General features: G+C 44.0%; 1 protein-coding gene across 3 annotated transcripts in view; it reads left to right on the forward strand.

Moving 5' to 3' along the window:
* garnl3 (GTPase activating Rap/RanGAP domain like 3) overlaps window positions 1-23,684 on the forward strand; it is a 113,407-nt gene that overhangs the window by 4,903 nt on the left and 84,820 nt on the right. The window contains exon 1 of one of the 3 annotated variants that reach the window (XM_072714516.1): window positions 23,013-23,468. The exons of the other annotated variants lie outside the window; for them this stretch is intronic. Within the exon in view, the coding sequence (XP_072570617.1) occupies window positions 23,419-23,468 (50 nt within the window). The 5' untranslated portion in view covers window positions 23,013-23,418. Of the gene's footprint in view, window positions 1-23,012; window positions 23,469-23,684 lie in introns of those variants that run through there. 3 annotated transcript variants of the gene reach the window in all.

Below are 23,684 nucleotides of genomic sequence, written 5' to 3' on the forward strand. Positions count from 1 at the left end.
GCCGCCCGTCTGCATGATGTGTTACCTGCCTGCTGCGCTCCTGATCAATAAGGAGTGGTCCCAAAGACAGAGAGATGACATTTCGGAAAGCAAGCTTTTTTTATTATGTATGAAGGATATTTGGTGTAACGTGTGCGGGCATGCAGTGAATTATGGGATCTAAAATAATGATTCACCTGCAAAATATTAGGCAGGCAGTGCAGACCCTCACTTAGTGTCCATTTCAGTAGGTGCACCTGCTTGTTAACGCAAACAGCCTGCTCCCACAAACAGCGTGTCGTATGTAGATGTATTTTGTTGATCTCGGGGGAAATTCGTTTGCAAGCTAAGGAACATGAAGTGCACGGATACAATCATCTAAAACACATAATATGTTAAGTGTCTGATTCATGCAGTATGTCTGATACAATGCACATGTATGTAGATGTGCATAATGTTGTTTTACTGTCTTGGCATGTATTATGGCTGGGGGTGAAGGCCGACCTCCCAGTAGGGCTTCTTTGCAGACCATGATGGAATGACCTGGTGGCTAAAGATGCTCCAAGACAGCACCCCTGGAAGTGACTTTATTTTTTAAATTTTGCCACCTCCATCTTCTCTGCTGCTGTCTCCCGTAGGAAGACTGATAGACTAAGCGTTAGAATGCCGTTGACATGTGATGCCTTTGATTTTATCTGTGGCATGATTATTTATGCCCAACATGGTGGTTCCATCATCTCAATAACAGCCAAGATTATTGTGCACTATGGTGTCTTGAGTTTACAGTGAATGGTATGATCAGCAAAAAGCATCCAGTCAATGGCATTTCTGTGGCTGAATACACCTTATTAACTTATCAGAGGAGAATGGTCAGACTGCTTAAAGCTAACAGCAGGGCCACAAGTGCAAAAATAATAGCTCCGTACAACAGTGATCAGCAAAATGGCATCTTCACTTGTTCACTTTTGAAGAGATTCTAGAGACACAAGGGGGTCCTACGTAGGGGTACCTAACATAGTGACCACTGCGTGCACATCCACATCTTGCATATCTGAAGATGAAAAATGAAAGTATTTTTTAATGGACAATGGAATAGGCGCCTAGATTTTTTTAAAAATGTTTGATGACACATTTGGCTACATCCACTTATCATTAAAGCAGCAAAACATGTATGGTGGGCTTTTTCTTGTGTGGCGAAAAAGATATTTGGGAAATTAACCCAACTAACTGTGCCTTTGTTTGCATTCTCCCCGGTCATTTTGATTGCTAATGTTGTGTTTTGCTTAAAAAGCATGCTGGCGGAGTAGGCCTTATTCCACATAATCATCTACAGCTGCACTTTCTACGCAGTGAAGAGGCTCATTTGCGGGGGAGGGAAAAAAAGACAAGAAAATAAATAACAGAGAAGTTTTCTTGATTACAGGCACATATAAACTTGACTCTGCTGAAACATCTGTTTCGATTTAAACCTTAAAGATATATACCTATATATTACAGCAAGCCATAGGCCCTTCCAGGAAACTCATCTGCTCTGGGCCAGTGCAGAATCAGCCTGTATTTATCTGACCGGTATTTAAAATGCCAGCGGTTCTATGCGCACCACACGGCGAACTCGAACAGCTACCGTACCTCGGCGTGCCTTTTCCTTTAACGTTTGTGTAAACACAGAGCCCCCCCCCCCAGTTCCTTTAAGTGGCGGTGGAGCCTCAACGGAAGAGAGATTGCATAAAAATATAATGAACTTTCCAGAACCAAGGGTGAAGGAGCAGCGTGAGGCCACCTTCTCTCTGAGTGCCGTGTTAAACTCTATTGCTGTCTTGGATTGGCTAGACTACATCTAGCCAATCATTTTACCATTGATCGTACAGCTGATATCACTGTTAAACATTCTTCTTTTTAATAATGAATTCACATTAAAAGAACAAGCTTGCATGTACGGGACCTAATAAGCGTGGTATATCAATTACTGTAATACAGACCTATTTACATTCATGGCTTACTGATTCAGGGTATTGCACACTTTTCAGTGAATGTTGAATGTGATACTGAAACCTCCCAGATGAAATTAAACATGTTCATTGTGCAGTCTTGACAACCAAGCCTCTGCTGTAGATTCTGGAAAGCCTCTATACAACAAAAAATTTGGAAAAAAAATCTAAAATAGCAATCAATGGTTCAAGCCCCAGCCTCAGTAGAATAGTCACATCTCTGTTGGGCCCATAAATAAGGCCCTAACCCCCCCCCCCCAAAATGCTTCAGCGTTGCTGGATGAAGGCCTCACCTGATACTCAGACCCCAAGCCTCACTCTCAACAGTCTACGTACAGTGTATACAAAAACTATTTGTACACTGTGGAAAAAAATGGTCAAAAAAGGAAATGAAATTGAGGATACTCATTGAGAAATTTTATGACTTTTCCACAATGCATTGGGTATTTTAGTAGTTTTAGCCATATTGGGGAACTCAACTAACCCTACAAATGCTTGTGAGGAGAATGACCACCAAGGCTACTTGTAGAAACTAAGGGCACCCAATTACCTGCCTATTTGGAGCCTCTGCTGTTATGTGACGTGTTAAATTATCTGTATTGTCACAGGACAAAGCACACGAGTGATCGGGGCTTTCGTGGGAAGTGCTTTTATTTTTAGACCAGACAAACAGAGTTGGAGGGGGTGATCCGGAGACGTAAACGGGGCTACAAAGAAGACAAAGCGATAATCGCTCAGTATGTCACATAGAGATCAACAATACCTCGCGCCGAGGAGTGTGAGGTGACTCCTTTTAAAGCTGCTGGTCCAGGTGGACGTGATTCCGCTGATTAGGAATTGTGCTTTATTCATGGGGGCATGGTCGGGATGTGACAGAACCCCCCTCCCGACGGTCGCCACCTGGCGGCCGAGGGGACCGTCGAGGCTGTCCCCGCGCCCATGGTCCTGGCTTATCTGGGTGAGCTTGATGGAGGGATGTTACCAGCCCCGGGTCCAGGACATCGGCGGCTGGAATCCAGGTCCACTCTTCCGGACTGTAACCCTCCCAGTCGACCAGGTACCGGAGGCGCCCTCGGGAGTTCAGCAGGGCGCTTACAGTGTAAGTCTCGTCTCCTACAGACAAGGGACCCAGGGGGGCAGTACTGGTGTCCGGCGGGTGAGCAAGGCTATAATGAACAGGCTTCAGCAGGGACCGGTGAAAGACTGGGGAAATGCGGAAGAAGCGTGGGAGCTGGAGCCGGTAAGTGACCGGGCCCATCTATTGGAGGACGTGATACGGCCCCACATATCGCGGGGCTAGCTTACGGCACCGAGGAGGGCGGAGGTTCCGCTTAGCAAGCCAGATCCTCTGAATGGGACACAGTGGGGGCCTGGGGTGTCAGTGTCTGTCTGCCTTCCGTTTCCGTCACTGTTCTCCTGCCTCCAGAACTGAGAGAAGTATGGATCCACCACATGAGGGCTTGACGGTGCGTGTCATGAATGAAGGGTCTTACCCGGCGGGCACTCTGCAGGCACTGGCTGATTTTGGTGCAGATCTCGCACCTCACGGTCCAGGTCCCAGGAAATTGGTCTCAGAAAGCAGGAGGCTGGCAGAATGGGGGCGGGTTTCTCAGTGGTCGTCGGGGGATCGTAGAGTCGGGATAGTGCATCCGGCTTCGTATTCCTGGACCCCGGGATATAGGACAACTTAAATAGAAAATGAGTAAAGAAGAGAGCCTACCTAGCTTGCCGAGGGTTGAGTCGCTTGGCGGTTTTCAGATATTCTAGGTTCCGATGGTCTGTCAACATTCGGAAAGGGTACTGGGCTCCCTCTAGCCAGTGGTGCCACTCCTCAAGTGCTTCCTTCACAGTCAGCAGTTCGCAGTTCCCGATGTCATAATTCCGCTCGGCAATGGAGAGCTTGCAGGAGAAAAAGGCACAGGGGTGCACCTTACCATCGGAGGCTCATTGGGACAGCACCGCGCCCACCCCGAACCTCGGCAGCATCCACTTCAATGATAAAAGGCTCAGTGGGGTCCAGCTGGTGTAGGACAGGAGCTCTGCAGAACAGGGTTTTCAGCGCCGTCCATGCAGTTTCAGCCTTGGGATTCCACAGCAGCAGCTTTCCCTTCGTTTGGAGCAGAGATGTCAAGGGTGCCGCCACTGTGCTAAACCCTCGGACAAACCGTCGATAGAAGTTGGAAAAACCTATAAAACACTGGAGGTCCTTAACTGTTTTCACATACACATGGTTCTCCCGGAGTTGCATGTCTGTCAAAGGAGGGGGAATACACCAGGATATCATCAATGTACATGATAACAAAGCGGTGTAACATGTCACCAAACACCTGACACATGAAGTTCTGGAAGATAGACGGACTATTAGCTAGCCCGTAAGGCATAACCAGATATTCGGTTTGACCGGTGGTGGTAATGAAGGAGGTTTTCCACTCGTTGCCTTCTCGAATGCGGATCAAGTTGTATGCGCTTCGCTGGTCTACCTTGGTGAAGATCCGAGCAAAGTGCAGCTGTTCCAGAGCGGATGGGATCAAGGGCAGTGGTTCTCGTCGTTTGCAGGTGATGGCGTTCGGACCCCGGTAGTTGATGCAAGGTTGGAGACCCCCATCCTTCTTCTTCACGAAGAAGAACCCGGTGGAGATAGGGGAGGTGGATGGGCGGATGATACCTTGGGCAAGTGCTTCTTTGATGTAGGTCTGCATGGCTTCCTCCTCAGGGCAAGAGAGGGCATACAGACGTCCCTTGGGCCAGGGTAGTCCCTCCTCCAGGTCGATAGCGCAGTCAGTGGGTCGGTGGGGTGGCAGTCAGAAAGCCTGGGATCTGCTAAACACATCCGAGAAATCTGTATACTCATGGGGAATACGGGTGCGGTCATTGGGAAGGGGGCTCTCGACCGAAGACCCTCGACAGGGAAGAGAAAGGCATGGGTAGAGCAGGACGACGACCAGGCTACGATCTCCCCTTTGACCCAGTGGATGCGAGGGTTATGCTGCTGTAGCCAGGGATGGGCAAGAATCAGCCCATCTATAACGATGGGGAGAACCAGGAACCAAATTTTCTCCATGTGGGTAGCTCCTACTTGCAAAGTAATAGGGCATGTCTGATGGAGAACGTGACCCACAGCCAGCGTGGAGCCGTCCACGCCACGGACCCGGAGTGGTTTGGTTAGGGATTCCAGGGGGATAGCATGGAGCGTGGCCAAGCCCTGATCCATGAAATTCCCCGCAGCTCCAGAATCCACCAAGGCTCGGTGGATGAGATTTTTGCCTGGCCAGGAGAGAGAAGCAGAGATGACCATTTGTGCCGTGGAAATGTTGACAGGACATAGAACCCCTACCTGGGTCTGGGAAGAGGGACGTTGAGCAGGGCGGTTCGGACAGGAGCGGATTAAGTGGCTGGCTTCCCCACAGTAGAGACACAGCTGTTGCTGCAGCCGGCATTGTCTTTCCGCCGGGATGAGTGGGGCTCAACCTAACTACATGGGCTCCGCCTCCGTGGCGTTGGGGTTGGGCGAAGCATGGGGAGCCTCCACACGTGAGCGGGTTCAGCGTTGTTCATGTACCACGTTGTCCAAGGCAATCGACAGCTGCACATAGTCATCGAATGCCCTCGCCTCGCCCCATTATGCCAGCTTGGCTTGCAGCTCTGGATTGAGGACTCTTCTATAGAGCACTTGGAGAGACAAAGCTATTCAGTCGAGCCCGGCGGCAAGGGTCTGGAATTCCAACGCAAAGTCTGTAGCAGACTTGTTTCCCTGGGGGAGGTCCAGGAGCTAGTCTCCCAGGTTTCTCCCGACAGCGAGGTGGTCAAACACGGCGCTGAAGGTCTGCTGAAAGGCCGTGGTGGAGTCCAGAACCGGACTCTTCTCTATCCAAAGTGCGGTTGCCCAGTCTCATGCTCTGCTGGTAAGGAGAGAAATAGCAAAGTGGACCCGGTCTTTGTCGTCCACAAACATGTCCGGGTGACGGTTAATATACAGCCTACACTGCATGAATCGGGATTCCAGTAATAGTGAAGATCGCAATGGGGATCCCTACGGAGGCACGGCTGGGTGTTACCGGTTGGGGAGCGGCCGTGGCGGTACTCTGCTGGAGCTGTCCCACCATTGCGCTCAGGTGGTCGACCTGATTCAGGGTGTCCTGCAGTTGTTGCCGGATTTCCGCCCGGTCCATGTCAGTCGGCGAGGTATTCTGTCACAGCACAGAGCACATGGGAGATCGGGGCTTTCGTGGGAAGTGCTTTTATTTTCAGACCAGGCAAACAGAGCTGGAGGGGGTGATCCGGAGACGTAAACGGGGCACGAAGCAAGAGGTCGGAGAAGCCAGTGAAGTCAAGCCAAGGAGGAACGGGACCAACACGGGAGGACGGGTCGCTCAGTATGTCACATAGAGTTCAACAATACCTCGTGCCGAGGAGTGCGAGGTGACTCCTTTTAAAGCCGCTGGTCCAAGTGGACGTGGTTCCGCCGATTAGGAATTGCGCTCCGTTTGTCGGGGGCGTGGTTGGGATGTGACATCTATTATGACTGGGAACTCCTCCCATTGTCGCATAAACATTTAACTCTATGAATAGCCAGGTGCACAAATAATTGTTTGAAGGCAATAAATGTAATCGTTTGAGAACAATTTCAGAATATGTTTAGAATAAAAGTTTTTCTTGTTTCTTTACATAACACAGATAATTGTCACATTTTAGACAGTAATTTTCTTAGTTCATTATTGTCACGCAAACGGATACAAATGTATACTGTACTATGAGCGCAGCAAACAGTAACCTGAGCACGAGATGCATGAATGAGCATCTCGCAGGGATGCTCACACTGCCGGCAGTTGGGACAGAAAGTATCATACGCTCACGCGGGACAGCAATCGCGCAGCCAGATGTGGCGCAGTCGTGGCCACATATCTCCGCTGTTACAAAGGCTTTAAAGTCAATCAGTCGTAAGTCGCATAGATCGTAAGTTGATGACGACTTGTAGTATTTTTTAACGATTGTGTCCACGCCCCCGCGGGCTCATCGGCGAGGAGAGCTGGGCGCTGCACTGGAGGTGTCCTGGCTGTGTGTTAGCGGGCACGTCATCGTCGGTCTCAGCATGTGGTCAGTATGGACTGGACTCTGACAGCATGGGAAGGCATTCCTGCAGAGTGGTGATCGGTCTCAGTCAGACCAGGCCCTGTTCAAAATATTGTGACTTCAAAGTCAGTTTTTTAGAGTAGCATTATAACAGAAAAGCAAACCCAGAGAAGCCTGACCCTGTCTTACACAGTGTGTGAGAGACTTCATTTCAATAATAAGGGCATGCATCTATATAGGACAACATCCGTTATAAAACTGTAGTGTAGTATGCCAGTAAGCTGTGGGAATAGCTACTGGGCATTTCTGGTGTATTTATGCACAGTATATTTTGAGTACTGAGTTTACATTTATGTTTTATTCCGTCATGCATTGATGTAATTTTTATGCATTGATGTAATCTTTAGGACAGTATTTTCCAAGGATGTGATTAAATATTAATTTACCCTAAACCTCCGAAAAACTGTAACTCAGTACAAGGTATGTTTCAAAAGACTTCAGACTCCATATTGTTTGTCTGCTGTGCAAAGGCAATTATTAATTCAGAGAAACATAAATATTACTATTATGCAAGCTGTGTATATCCTTTAATACACTGTTGTCTGGTGTGCAGGAGAGTCTAGGGTCATCACTAAAACTAAACCCTTCAGTTCCATTAAACCATAGTAAATGGCTCCATCTGTTGGATGCAAGTATATCGACAAGCCACTAAATCCGCACTATGCCCACAGCAAGCTGGTCACTACAGCACGTTTTTCCTGCTCTTTGCAAATCCCTCCAGCAAGGATGGCCTTTTAAATACTAGTTGGGAAAGTTGATGAGGGGATTTAAAGGTCACGGAGACAACCAGTCAAAAAAAGTAAACTCAACATGGGAGTCACAGTGGATTTTGAATTGTTGCAGTTTTTCATGACAAATGACCCTGAGAGAGAATCCTTTGAAGCACTTAGAATAGTGAGGTTGTGTGTAACACTTTAGCAATATAGAAAAACAAAACTTCGCCGTGAAAGGGCACATTGTAAACAACAATAATAATACTAATAATTCGTTCACCTAATTATAGGTTTATGTTTCTAAATATGCATCACCATAGCTATGATCTTCTGTAGTATCTATAGACCTGTTTCATTGCTTTTAAATGTTCAAACGTCACACCATGTAAAGGAATCGGCAGCACACCTAAGTAGGTAATCCTTGAAAGATAATTAGCAAATGAGAAATGCAATGTTTAATTCTGGGCTCTGAAGAATCCATCATTGGTTATATTGGATACGTGATGGAAAATGTGTAACGAGGGGTTTAACGATGCAGTGTACGCAAAAAAATGTGTAACAAGGGGTTTAACGATGCAGTCTACATAAAAAAAATTGTAAGGGGTTTAACGATGCAGTCTATTAAAAAAAACATGCGTAACGAGGGGTTTAACGATGCAGTTTACTCACAATTCGGTTCGATAGACGATTCAGGGACCGTGGTTCAGTACACTCACGATATATTCAACAAAATAAGACTGAAAACAAACTAAAATAAATTGCTATTTATTCCTTTTAGGCATGTATTTTAACAAGTGTTTTTCAAACCATTTCTTTTCTTCTTGCAGTTTTTTTCCTTATTCTGCAGACCCACTGCAAGGTCCAAAAACAAAATTTCAAAGCAAATCTGAGATTATGCCTATTGCGCCCTCTTGCGTTAACATAAATAAATGATTTTGTGCTGTGGTGTATTGTTACATTCCTGTGTGTAACTGTGTGACGTGCTGGAGTATTAGCTAAATGAGGAAAAGAGTAAAATAACACTGGAAGAAGCAAGTGAATTTGTTTTGAAACTGCGGAAAGGGAGACCACAGATGGTAGCAAGGATGCTAACTGCCCTGCCTTAAACATTTTCTAGGTGCCATGATTCCAGTAATCAGGCGTTTGGATCAGGGACGGATTATGGGTTGTGTGGGCCCCCCCCCCACCACCACCACCACCACCACCACCAGCACCACCACAACCACCACAATTCAAGGGCCCTTGGCAGCCAAACGCCCTCCCTCCATGTTTCCATCAGAGGCCCTATAGGGTCAGGGGCCCTTGTAGGCAGAGGATCAAAGAATGTAGGCCCTCTAAAATAGACAAACGAAAATACATTGTTGATAAGCGTTGCAAATTGTTTTGGGCTAGGGGCCCCACGGGCCCCCTGCACCCCAAGGGCCCCTGGGCAGCGGCCCCGCTGGCCCGGTCCGTAATCCCTCCCTGGTTTGGATGTAACCCTTTGAAAAATATAAGCAGAAGATTAAAAGAACCACAGCTTGGTAATTGTTTGTCTGTAATTTAAATTAGTGGGGCCTTGCTTGGATCAAGATTAAAAGCATTTAGTAACCTTATGCTTGTTGTACATGTAATTATTATCCGTTTTTTTAATCTGAAAAATATTATTATTTATCTTTCTTACAGTTTTTGAGTAATTGCTGTTAATGTTTTTTGCTGTGTAACAGAAACGTATGCAGTGGTATGGGAGATTAATAGAGTGCAGAAGGTCATGGAATGAAGAGTCATGGAATGAAGGCTGGAGATGTTGAATACTGCAGATTTTCATAATTTTTCATAAATTTGTTTCATATTTGATTATTTTTGGTTAGGAGAGATTTCCTTGAAACCCAACCTAACCATAGCTATAAAACCTAAAACCACAGCTATAAAGCCTAAAGCAAGTACCATCAAAAGATTTTCTTTATTTGTTACTTTTTTGATCTAGCAATGAAATTAATTCTTCTCTGTAGCTGTTTTCAGAAGGTGGCATGTATGTGTTCACAAATTTATTACTGCACCATGCCCAGATATAACCAGCAGGGGGCAGTAGTATAAAAGTAATGTCAAGCAGTCTAGTTTTTCAATATTTATTTCAGAAAGTGGGATCAAAACACAGGTAAATCACACTGTAATCAGTGGAGTGCTTTCCATCATTGTTGCAGGTAAGAAATTGCACTTCCAGAAAAGTGCCGAATTTCAGCTGGTACTGTACACTACCAGTGAAAAGTTTTTGCATGTTACTCACTTAACATTTACTAAAAATACACACAATATTCCTAGCTAACAAATAAATTTACAGTATGTTCACCATCTGAGTACCTTTATTAGGAAGAAAATGTCATATCTTTGATTAATCAAAGTAACCTCCTCTAGCATCTATAACAGCAGAGAAAATTCGAGGCATTCTTTCTACAAGGGACATAACATATTGCTGTATTTCATAGGATGGAACAGTTAACTAGTGCAAGTTAAAGGACCACACAACCAGTTAATAGGATGTCAGACATGCACTGTTACATACTCTTTCCATGTTATAAAGGAAACTTGTTTTACTTGAGTTAAATTTTCGTTTATAGTTGTGCACTCAACTTTCCAATGCTTAACAGGAATTTAAAAATCTGCAGTTTATTGAATAAATGGAAAAGTGGTAAAACCCGTGGTGTGCAAAACATTTGATTGGTAGTGTGCATATTCAGCTTTACGAGTCTGTCATCCAGTAAGAAACGTAACCACTGTAATGAATCTGGACGAAAGTGGAGAAAGGAAAATGTTGCCTGTGGAATGAAGTAGACTTGTCGGTTGCCCCACTCGCTAAAGAAGGATTGCAGTCTTCGTTAATGAGGAGCATTTTATGGTGCATTGGTCTTTTATAGGAAGGTACTAGAGATCCCATCCCCCTCCTGCCCCCCCCCCCCCCCCCCCCCCTCAAGGCTAGGGGCCACGAGCCTCATTGAGATTCCAGCCTGACACCGGTGTTTGGAACAGCCAAATGCCAGCACGTTATCCAACCGGTCGCCGAAATGTCATTACGTCAATGGACACGATTGATGGTGGCATCTCATTAAGCGTAATCAGTCGAATTAACCTTTGTCTTCAGCAATCGGACAGAGTGGGCCTTGTTTATTTTTCAGGATAGCGTGCAGCCACAGTAGCCACACCGAGGAACTTTCTAGAGAAACAAGAGTAAAAGGATTCCTCATTGGCACATTGGCTGCTAGCTGAAAGAGCGTTCCCTGTATTCTGAACACATGCTAATCCATAAAGGGTAAACCTGAATTCATGGCTGAGGGTGGGAATACTGGAGCAGTTCTGGTTAGCTACCCATTCTGCTACATTAAAACCTGTGAGGTCATAATCCAAATACTGTTTAGATTGCTATCTGGAAATCAACTTCATAGGATGTGTTTCTTGCACTCATTCAATATAATTAATCTATATTTTCAATCTTTTTTACTACACGGAATGAACAGGGTTTACCTAGAAGTGGTCATGATGTACTAACTTTTCTACATTGTTGTAATTCTATGTCAGAACATGTCCAACCATGGTCCATCCTTGTCCCTGCATAAAGTGGTTTCCTAGGCAGGAATAAACGACAGATTTAAAGGTTCCCAATTACACAGAAATCATTGCATGCTGTGCATCACTAAAAGCCGGATGATAATGTTATACATCATCCACTAAATGAGCTATAGTTGCTGACCTGAAAGCAGGCTAAATGAACACTAAATGGCAAAGAAGCAACCAGTAATATTTAAGCTGACATATTGTGCTGAGTATAGGCAGGTTACTGTGCAACATCATCACAGAGATATGCGCACAACTAGGACGTACGAAGCAGGGCTCGTCACGCCATGAAGCAGAAATGACAAGGAATTATTGTGCAGGAAACTATAGAATAGATGGTTGGAAAATGTTTAATATTCTGATGGATAAATTATTAGCAAGAGTGAGTGAGATCCCATTCTGACACTATCTGCTGTGTGATACTTACCCTTCCAAGAACGTGCTGTCAGCTGTCAGGATGTGTCCGTCGTTGGCTGTGTAGGACACCTACCCTTAATTTACAAATCTGTGATCCTGTGTCATAAAACTGGCTCCAACTTTACCACAAAGTACAAAATTATATGCGTCTAAGGATCTTTATGCACGTAGATACACCTTTACGTAAATACTAGGCTTCCCCATGCGATATTTGTATATATCAGGCCATATGAAACAGGATAAGTTGAGCACAATTCGTAGGACATCAGCCAACCATAAATATTCCACAAAGAATTTCCCAGTTAGATGAATAACTTAAGCCAAACGTGAAAACTGTCCAGTAGGAAGAGAGGTAAGTGATGCTCTTACTGGACAGTCCCTACGTTTAGCTTATGTTATCTGGCTAATGAAGCAATCCTACTTTGTAAAATACTCTCCAGATGACTATAACGATAGTCAGCTATTGTTAGCAAATGTTTTACACTAGTGGTGAAAATTGTAGGGGCGGCATGGTGGTGCAGTGGTTAGCACTGTTGCCTCGCACCTCTGGGACCTGGGTTCAAGTCTCCGCCTGGGTCACATGTGTGTGGAGTTTGCATGTTCTCCCCGTGTCGTCGTGGGGTTTCCTCCTGGGAACTCTGGTTTCCCCCCCAGTCCAAAGACATGCTGAAGCTAATTGGCGTTGCTAAATTGCCCTTAGGTGTGCAGGTGTGCATGTGTGAGCTGGCCCCCCATCCGGGGTTGTTTTCTGCCTCATGCCCGTTGCTTCCAGGATAGGGTCCAGACCCCCAGTAGGATATGCGGGTTGGATGGTCAAAATTGTGGAAACACTTCAAATTTTTATAGGTTGCAAAAATGTATTCAACTGTTGCTCCAGTTACTTATTTAATTGTCCAATGTATGATATTTGTAACATTCTTTGATTGTTTATAAACATCACCGCCAGTATTTGTGTAGTAATTTTTAAATCATATATTAATATGCAAATGAAAGACTAACAAACAGATCCAACTCTGAAATGGCAATTTATTATTGACTCAACAAGAATTTACAAATAATGCGAAATCTGTGTTGATTGCAACAGTTGACTTCAATCTTGTGACTGGCCAGCAAAGTGGGTATGGTGGCACTGAAGTGAAAAACACAAGAACAAAAAGAAAATGTGAAAAAATAAAAACAAGCTATGCTCACCCCGGTCTCCAGACCCATGGGGACCAATACAATCCTCATAGCCAACCCTGTCAGTGCCAGTGGTCACATTGAAGTCACCAGAGGAGTGTCACCTTGTGGGTACCCATCAACAACTGAGCAAAGCTGCGAGTAAAATGTCTCCCTCAACGAGACATCACTCACCGCGGTCGGAGCATACACTGAGACAACAGACAAGACACCCAAGGAGTGCATTAGCCTGAGTCCCATAACACGCTCATAGAAAGGAGTGACATCAGACACCATCGTGAGGAGCCGATCCGCTACAGCAACAGCTACTCCCTGAGTACGGCAGCCATCAGACCAAAAGTAGGTGGACCTACCTACAGAGATCTGGCCACTCCCCGGTCTGCGTACCTCAGAGAGTGCTGCCACTGAAATGCGGAGTTTACGAAGCTCCCCCGACAGCAGGGGAAGATGGTCATCCTGCAGGAGAGACAAGACGTTCCACGCACCTACCCGATTGGGCCCCTCAAACTGGGGACCAAGTATATCCATGTAGCAGGTGATGCCTCAGCACCCAAAAAGAAAATGCAAAAAACAAAAATGAGCAGTCCTGAGGTGCAAAACACAAAAAGAAAACGTGAAAAAACAGAAACCAGCACTCCAGTGGTGCAAATTCCGGCCTGGAAATTACGGGAATACGGAATCAGCTGCTTAATTTTTAATTTTTTTTCGAACTGGTTGGTTCGACTTTTAAGAAATTCGAGTTCTAATGAGTTAGAGAACTGAGGTACCCCTGTATATACATATGATAGTATTTAAATGTGTGTGTATATACGCACACTCACATACATGTATAATTTTTTTTAGAAAAAAAATTATTTAGTTGTATGAAAATTGTCTTAATCCCACTGGCTGCTTGTTATTGATAGTGAAATGGTTTTTGACAGTCGGTTAGTCAAGTCATAGGCAAATTATAATACACAGTCATAGAAAAGATACTGTACATTTAATAGAATGGTAGAACAATTCTGATCATGTTATTTAAGTGTGTTGGGATTATGATTACACTATATATACTGTGCAAAAGTTTTAGGCACAGAAACAAATGTTTAGAACTATTTATCTGGATAGAATGTGCATATATACTCAGAAAAAAACACAACCTGGCCTCACAATATATGTAAATGAAAATTAAGATAATACAACAAAAATAACTCCAAAAAGTTACTCATATCTGGATGGTTAAATGAACATCACTTTGGTTCCCAAATCTCTCCTCAGAGGTACCTCAGCCATTACATGGATTTGTTAAATTTCACTACCAGATTAATTAATTGATTAACTTAATTGGTTAAATAATTTGATGCGGTATTGATTAGCCTGAAATGGATTGCTAGAGGTAAAGTCAACACAATATACAGGGGTATGTAAGATGATTACTGCAAATACTGAGGTGACTTGAGGAAAGCTTTTGAAATGACAAACATCATAGTTTTACATGAAGATCATTGAAATAAAAACAATACGAATCCTAAGGCGTGCCATAATGTTAAATTTACCTAGGGTGCAATCTTTAGATGGCACGACTAGGGATTGTGCTGTTCCACCTTTTACGAGATGACATATTTGAGTATGAACATACTCTTATATCCTGTGTGTCACCTGTTAATATGTAAATGATGACAATATGTACCTGATGACAGTCTTCTTGGGACCAACGTGCATTTTACCTGCCTCAGCAAGACTGAGTAGCAGTTCTTTGGACTACAAAGCAAATGTTGGCCTCTGTGCAATTTTAAGCCTCCTGAAATCACTGGATATTATGGGGGGGAGAGCCACTGTGGTCTAATTATGTAAAGAAGTGTCGGCCAAGGGCATAGGTCTGGTTTCAACATTGTTAGGGACCAAATCAACCCTCAACACCCCCCTCCCCCAAAAAAACGCACCGTCCTTAACGTCTGTACCCAAATCTATGCCCTTGTTACTGACCTCTGTCCACAAGCCAGGCTTGTATGTGCAGTAAATTCACCCTTTGTGCTTCTGTGCCCATTTCCCTATGAATTTGCATCTAGCTGCGAACATCATCATTCATAGTCAAATGCTGCCACTATTCTGTCATTTTCTAACACTACAAATACTGAGGAATTAACCCGACTGCCAACACAGAACTTGGCTTTTGATTTGCATGTTTTGATTTCCACATATTTGTTTACAACCTGTCCAAGGTGTACTCAGGCCTTGTGCCCTGTGGCAAATGGAGTGTTCTCTCCTGCATCCCTGACTAGGAGAAGTGGATGGATGGATGGATGGATGGATTTGATCAAAATGATTATCTCTATCTTGGATGAGGTCTCACAAATTGTAGAGTGAACTATTTGCAACCCTGTGACTGAAATACTTAACCTGTACAGACGTGAGTGTTGTACCAGGATCGGCTCAGATCATCAGAAAAATCAGGTCAGCTTTACTAGTGGTGCATTTAAATAGTGAGTCTGACTGCTCATTTCAGCATAATCACAAGTCACAAACTCATCACCATGAGTAAGAGTGTATAATCCACCCTTTGATGTAAAATTGATACTTCTATACACATGATAAATGCTAACAGTTGTACTAAATTTGTCCAAGTACCACTAGAGGGTATTGAACACAGCAGGGTGAAAATGCTCTGATTTCCCAGATGCTTTGTTCTTACCTGCGTTGTGAGATCGTGGCTGGCGATGACTTGATGAGCAGAACGCAGGAAATTCCTGCAAAGAAACGAAGAGCAAATGGTGAAAGTTACTAGATTGATGTGGAAACACTATTTGAGTGTCCAGTACAGATTCCCTGTGAGGCATGTGTTGCAGTGTTTGTATGTCTCAGTCTTTCAGTGCTTTCGCATGCCGAGATCTTTGTAACAGGTACTCGCTGGAAAATTATACCTATGTGTTTCAACAGTGGTGGATAGTTCGGGTCCAGAAAGTAAAAATCCAGACCAGGATTTTGTTTCACCCAGCTAGTTGAGTACTCTGCTACTGTGACTCTTTATGCACAACTGGTTGGTTGAAACAAAATATTGGTCTGGATTTGTACATTTTGGATCTGAACGGCTCACCTCTAGGTATCAGCGATAACTCGGCAATTTATTACTTTTGATGTTCAACTTTCACTGACACACCGGGGTGTTCTTGTGCAGTGTCTGTTTTTCATAATTATAAAAAAGGAAAACATTTAAAATGATATACCCAAAGGTACTGTTGCATTGTCTCTGCCCATTTTGTTTTAGTTGTTTTACTGTTATATCTTCACAGAGGCCCAAAACAAATCTTTTCTTTGGAGACAGTTATTGACACGTTTTGAAGAGTTTTGGAGCTTCTGGTTTTTCTCCAAGTAAAGCATTTAAAATTCATATTGTAATGAAAAATGATTGTCCATTTAATGCTTTTTCCCAGCTGCATCACAAACATTTAAACATTTGGCAATGGGTAACTATGAATGGGAACCTCATTAGAGCAGCGTTTCCCAACCCGGCCCTCGGAGGCCCCCAGACGCTCCACGTCTTTGCTCCCACGGAGCTCCCTGCCAGACAGTCCATCTTTTGGGGGAGGTGGAAGGAACCACAACTGTGGACCGTCTGTGGGTCCCCTAGAGCAAGGTTGGGAAACACTGCAAGAGACTTTTGGAAATGGCTGTATAGGTTCCTTCCTGCTGTTTTGCTCAGCTGATGTTGTGGTGCTCTTTGTCACTAATCAGAGTCCACTTAGACAGGGGCTGAAACGCTACTTTTGGAAAAGTCCAGAAAATCTGCTATTGAACTGAATGATTAACTTGCTCTTTCTTTGCCTTCACAATATTTAGCATTTCTTGTAATCCTCATGATAAAAACTACTATACAACGAAATAATAAAGCATTTCATTAACATAGGAGTGCTTCAGAGCAAGGGCTGGAGGCAATCCATGCCTCAGCAATTATTCTGCTACATTAGCTAATGCAAAATATGTACATAAACGAGGTCAGCCGCAATTGAAAGTATTTATCGAAATTCAATGGCAGCAGCATGCAGTGAGATGCTAAAACCTAACAGGTATAATACCTGCATGCAGTCAACAGTCACTGTAGTGAATACTCAGACAGACAAAGCTAACAGGTGTAATGCCTGCCTCCAGGCAGCAGTCACTGCAGCAACGCCAGGGCAGACAAAGCTAACAGGGGTAATACCTGTCTCCAGTCAGCAGTCACTGTAGCCACACCTGGGCAGACAAAGCTAACAGGTATTATACCTGCCTCCAGTCAGCAGTCACTGCAGCCACACCCGGGCAGGCAAAGCTAACAGGTTTAATACCTGTCTCCAGTCAGCAGTTACTGCAGCCATGCCAGGGCAGACAAAGCTAACAGGTTTAATACCTGTCTCCAGTCAGCAGTTACTGCAGCCACGCCCGGGCAGGCAAAGCTAACAGGTATAATACCTGCCTCCAGTCAGCAGTCACTGTAGCCACACCCGGGCAGGCAAAGCTAACAGGTATTATACCTGCCTCCAGTCAGCAGTCACTGTAGCCACACCTGGGCAGACAAAGCTAACAGGTATTATACCTGCCTCCAGTCAGCAGTCACTGCAGCCATGCCAGGGCAGACAAAGCTAACAGGTATTATACCTGCCTCCAGTCAGCAGTCACTGTAGCCACACCTGGGCAGACAAAGCTAACAGGTATTATACCTGCCTCCAGTCAGCAGTCACTGCAGCCATGCCAGGGCAGACAAAGCTAACAGGTATAATACCTGCCTCCAGTCAGCAGTCACTGTAGCCACACCCGGGCAGGCAAAGCTAACAGGTATTATACCTGCCTCCAGTCAGCAGTCACTGTAGCCACACCCCGGCAGACAAAGCTAACAGGTATAATACCTGCCTCCAGTCAGCAGTCACTGTAGCCACACCCGGGCAGACAAAGCTAACAGGTATAATACCTGCCTCCAGTCAGCAGTCACCGTAGCCACACCCGGGCAGGCAAAGCTAACAGGTATTATACCTGCCTCCAGTCAGCAGTCACTGTAGCCACACCCCGGCAGACAAAGCTAACAGGTATAATACCTGCCTCCAGTCAGCAGTCACTGTAGCCACACCCCGGCAGACAAAGCTAACAGGTATTATACCTGCCTCCAGTCAGCAGTCACTGTAGCCACACCCGGGCAGGCAAAGCTAACAGGTATTATACCTGCCTCCAGTCAGCAGTCACTGTAGCCACACCCGGGCAGACAAAGCTAACAGGTATAATACCTGCCTCCAGTCAGCAGTCACTGTAGCCACACCCCGGCAGACAAAGCTAACAGGTATAATACCTGCCTCCAGTCAGCAGTCACTGTAGCCACACCCCGGCAGACAAAGCTAACAGGTATAATACCTGCCTCCAGTCAGCAGTCACTGTAGCCACACCCCGGCAGACAAAGCTAACAGGTATAATACCTGCCTCCAGTCAGCAGTCACTGTAGCCACACCCCGGCAGACAAAGCTAACAGGTATTATACCTGCCTCCAGTCAGCAGTCACCGTAGCCACACCCCGGCAGACAAAGCTAACAGGTATAATACCTGCCTCCAGTCAGCAGTCACTGTAGCCACACCCCGGCAGACAAAGCTAACAGGTATAATACCTGCCTCCAGTCAGCAGTCACTGTAGCCACACCCGGGCAGACAAAGCTAACAGGTATAATACCTGCCTCCAGTCAGCAGTCACTGTAGCCACACCCGGGCAGACAAAGCTAACAGGTATAATACCTGCCTCCAGTCAGCAGTCACTGTAGCCACACCCCGGCAGACAAAGCTAACAGGTATAATACCTGCCTCCAGTCAGCAGTCACTGTAGCCACACCCCGGCAGACAAAGCTAACAGGTATTATACCTGCCTCCAGTCAGCAGTCACTGTAGCCACACCCCGGCAGACAAAGCTAACAGGTATAATACCTGCCTCCAGTCAGCAGTCACCGTAGCCACACCCCGGCAGACAAAGCTAACAGGTATAATACCTGCCTCCAGTCAGCAGTCACCGTAGCCACACCCCGGCAGACAAAGCTAACAGGTATAATACCTGCCTCCAGTCAGCAGTCACCGTAGCCACACCCCGGCAGACAAAGCTAACAGGTATAATACCTGCCTCCAGTCAGCAGTCACCGTAGCCACACCCCGGCAGACAAAGCTAACAGGTATAATACCTGCCTCCAGTCAGCAGTCATTGTAAGTCTGTTCAGTGGATGTAACTTGAATCACAAGAATTAAGAGGTGTCACAAAAACGCCACGCAACATGTTTGTCCTCTGCCACCAATCAAAGCTCAAGGCTTTGCCACAACTCGTGCTGTGTACTTTAACATCCCTCTGTATGCATAATTCAACTGACACTTACTGCAACTGTAAAGAGCTGCAGGTTTGCATGCTTTAAATGCCTTTTTCCACAGGACATGAAAAATCAAGAATTACGTCATCCTCTAAATGGGTGCCTGTTTCATGAAATTGAGGTACAGAAACAGTAACAGAATAGTAATAGGGTTATTAACCCTCTGGGGTCGAGTGCATCGTTGGCGACACAGCGTATGTTATAACATAGTTTCCCTATGTTATAAGGTGTATAGTGTGTATGTTGTAAGGTGTATGGTGTGTATGTTGTAAGGTGTATGGTGTGTATGTTGTAAGGTGTATGGTGTGTATGTTGTAAGGTGTATGGTGTGTATGTTGTAAGGTGTATGGTGTGTATGTTGTAAGGTGTATGGTGTGTATGTTGTAAGGTGTATGGTGTGTATGTTGTAAGGTGTATGGTGTGTATGTTGTAAGGTGTATGGTGTGTATGTTATAAGGTGTATGGTGTGTATGTTATAAGGTGTATGGTGTGTATGTTGTAAGGTGTATGGTGTGTATGTTGTAAGGTGTATGGTGTGTATGTTGTAAGGTGTATGGTGTGTATGTTATAAGGTGTATGGTGTGTATGTTGTAAGGTGTATGGTGTGTATGTTATAAGGTGTATGGTGTGTATGTTGTAAGGTGTATGGTGTGTATGTTGTAAGGTGTATGGTGTGTATGTTATAAGGTGTATGGTGTGTATGTTGTAAGGTGTATGGTGTGTATGTTATAAGGTGTATGGTGTGTATGTTGTACGGTGTATGGTGTGTATGTTGTAAGGTGTATGGTGTGTATGTTATAAGGTGTATGGTGTGTATGTTGTAAGGTGTATGGTGTGTATGTTGTAAGGTGTATGGTGTGTATGTTGTAAGGTGTATGGTGTGTATGTTATAAGGTGTATGGTGTGTATGTTATAAGGTGTATGGTGTGTATGTTGTAAGGTGTATGGTGTGTATGTTGTAAGGTGTATGGTGTGTATGTTGTAAGGTGTATGGTGTGTATGTTGTAAGGTGTATGGTGTGTATGTTGTACGGTGTATGGTGTGTATGTTGTAAGGTGTATGGTGTGTATGTTGTAAGGTGTATGGTGTGTATGTTATAAGGTGTATGGTGTGTATGTTGTAAGGTGTATGGTGTGTATGTTGTAAGGTGTATGGTGTGTATGTTATAAGGTGTATGGTGTGTATGTTGTAAGGTGTATGGTGTGTATGTTGTAAGGTGTATGGTGTGTATGTTGTAAGGTGTATGGTGTGTATGTTGTAAGGTGTATGGTGTGTATGTTATAAGGTGTATGGTGTGTATGTTGTAAGGTGTATGGTGTGTATGTTGTAAGGTGTATGGTGTGTATGTTATAAGGTGTATGGTGTGTATGTTGTAAGGTGTATGGTGTGTATGTTATAAGGTGTATGGTGTGTATGTTGTAAGGTGTATGGTGTGTATGTTGTAAGGTGTATGGTGTGTATGTTGTAAGGTGTATGGTGTGTATGTTGTAAGGTGTATGGTGTGTATGTTATAAGGTGTATGGTGTGTATGTTGTAAGGTGTATGGTGTGTATGTTATAAGGTGTATGGTGTGTATGTTGTAAGGTGTATGGTGTGTATGTTGTAAGGTGTATGGTGTGTATGTTGTAAGGTGTATGGTGTGTATGTTGTAAGGTGTATGGTGTGTATGTTATAAGGTGTATGGTGTGTATGTTGTAAGGTGTATGGTGTGTATGTTGTAAGGTGTATGGTGTGTATGTTATAAGGTGTATGGTGTGTATGTTGTAAGGTGTATGGTGTATATGTTGTAAGGTGTATGGTGTGTATGTTGTAAGGTGTATGGTGTGTATGTTGTAAGGTGTATGGTGTGTATGTTGTAAGGTGTATGGTGTGTATGTTGTAAGGTGTATGGTGTGTATGTTATAAGGTGTATGGTGTGTATGTTGTAAGGTGTATGGTGTGTATGTTGTAAGGTGTATGGTGTGTATGTTGTAAGGTGTATGGTGTGTATGTTGTACGGTGTATGGTGTGTATGTTGTACGGTGTATGGTGTGTATGTTGTAAGGTGTATGGTGTGTATGTTGTAAGGTGTATGGTGTGTATGTTGTAAGGTGTATGGTGTATATGTTGTAAGGTGTATGGTGTGTATGTTGTAAGGTGTATGGTGTGTATGTTGTAAGGTGTATGGTGTGTATGTTGTAAGGTGTATGGTGTGTATGTTGTACGGTGTATGGTGTGTATGTTGTACGGTGTATGGTGTGTATGTTATAAGGTGTATGGTGTGTATGTTGTAAGGTGTATGGTGTGTATGTTGTAAGGTGTATGGTGTGTATGTTCTAAGGTGTATAGTGTGTATGTTGTAAGGTGTATGGTGTGTATGTTGTAAGGTGTATGGTGTGTATGTTATAAGGTGTATGGTGTGTATGTTATAAGGTGTATGGTGTGTATGTTGTAAGGTGTATGGTGTGTATGTTGTAAGGTGTATGGTGTGTATGTTGTAAGGTGTATGGTGTGTATGTTGTAAGGTTTTTGGCATCTTAGAACGTACATCATTCATTAGATGACTACTATATGTGCAGCTCATGAGTCCAGCACAGTAACTGCATGTTAATTCTCGCAGACACTTAATTCATTATTCAGAAGAACTCAATAGGAAACACGGAGCTGGAGCCCAGAAGGATGCGATATAACCTGCGCTGGCCTCTCAGGTCATGGCAGCGGCATCATCTGCTGCTGCTGGTGGCCCTTTTTTCATAGCACCCCGTTTCTGGCTTTACTTTGTATCTCGCATATAAGAACAGAAAAGGAAATATTCTAAGATAAATGTCTAGTATCTAGTAAGCTAAGTATATTTCTTTCAGTCACATTCACAGAAAGCTAACACCTTAGCCATTTACCTAGAAATGACATACCCGAACATTTTATAAATACCCATGCATTTATTACTAATTATACAGTATAAAGAATCAAATTTACTTTTAGTAAGAAAATGAGTATCTAACGGCAATCAGGAACCTGGCTATAGTTTGCCGACTGTCCATCATAATGTACATCCATTTAGACGAAGTGGTCTACAAGTACAAAGATGTCACATATCCAGTTGTATGAACTTTATAAATTGAACATATTTCTTTGTCTAAAATGAGGACTACGTTTGTTTTACTACCGGTCATTCTTAGGGCTAATGTGATGAGTTTCTAATTACGACGAGTAATAATCTGAAATAAACCTTTCTGTATAGTTACCCCACCACAGTAATATTTCTGAAGACATTCTCTTGTCGCATTGTTTTTCTAAATACGTTTGCCATACACTACACATATCAAACCGATAAACTTGCACATAACTCTTTATACCGCAAAATTGGGGTAAAGTATTTTTACAAAAAAATACAAAGCTTCACCTGTTCCCTTACAATGTTGCATGTGGGATCTTGTAACAGGCCATGGAATTAATTTGCACCAGTTTAAATAGTAAACATTATCTTAAGGTCATTTTAATGCAACTAAGTCGCCATATGAATAGCGAAGACTATCTACATGTATAGCCTATATACCAATGTCATAGCAATATACAAAAGGAGAAAGGGAACAATCCTGATTCACGTGAGATGCAGCTGAATTTAATCGATGCTTGTCGCCTTTTAGTGACAGCATACAATACAGAGAATATTATATGTGTGATTTATGTTTTGACAAGGCTCCCTACACGGCGCTCGAGGAAGATGCTGACAAGTGTTTAAAAGCCTGGCGTTTGTTTGCATGCGTGTTAATAGGAGCTGCTGTATAGGGAGGCTGGGCTTTTGCTGCAATCGCGTGTGCAGCGGATGTAGTGCGAATAATACAAAAAAGTACTTCAAGGCAGCGGCACAGCGCAGCGCACAGTAGATGCCGGAGCGACGTTTTAGAAGCTTGGCGTGGGTAGCCTCGATATATTTAGGTTTCCAGTATACATGTCATAGTATTTAAGGTCGTTAGGGGGAAATGTATATTTTGCTATACAGGAGTGAATAACCTGCTATTGTTAGGAAGCTCTGAGCGGCGATGGTAATTTTTCTTCAATAAAAACAACTGCGATCGCTGGAATTATAAACGCCTTGAGGATATGAGCAGCGCGGATCCGGCGTCTGCCAAACTGCTGAGTTTCACCCAACGGTAAATCAACATGTTATGTTATCCGTTCTTGATTTAACTCTACGGCATACAAGCAAAGTGATGCATTTGTGCATAATGCTGTTTAATTGCATGGGGACTGAGGCTGTGTTTCACATTATCATGAGTCAAACGGATATTCGTAGAATGTTTTACCAGCATAAACACTTTGGTAATTATGGTTATATTTAATGCCTCTATTTTACTCCCTTATTATAC

Source organism: Paramormyrops kingsleyae, chromosome 7 (genome assembly GCF_048594095.1).
Source record: "Paramormyrops kingsleyae isolate MSU_618 chromosome 7, PKINGS_0.4, whole genome shotgun sequence".
NCBI lineage: Eukaryota > Metazoa > Chordata > Actinopteri > Osteoglossiformes > Mormyridae > Paramormyrops > Paramormyrops kingsleyae.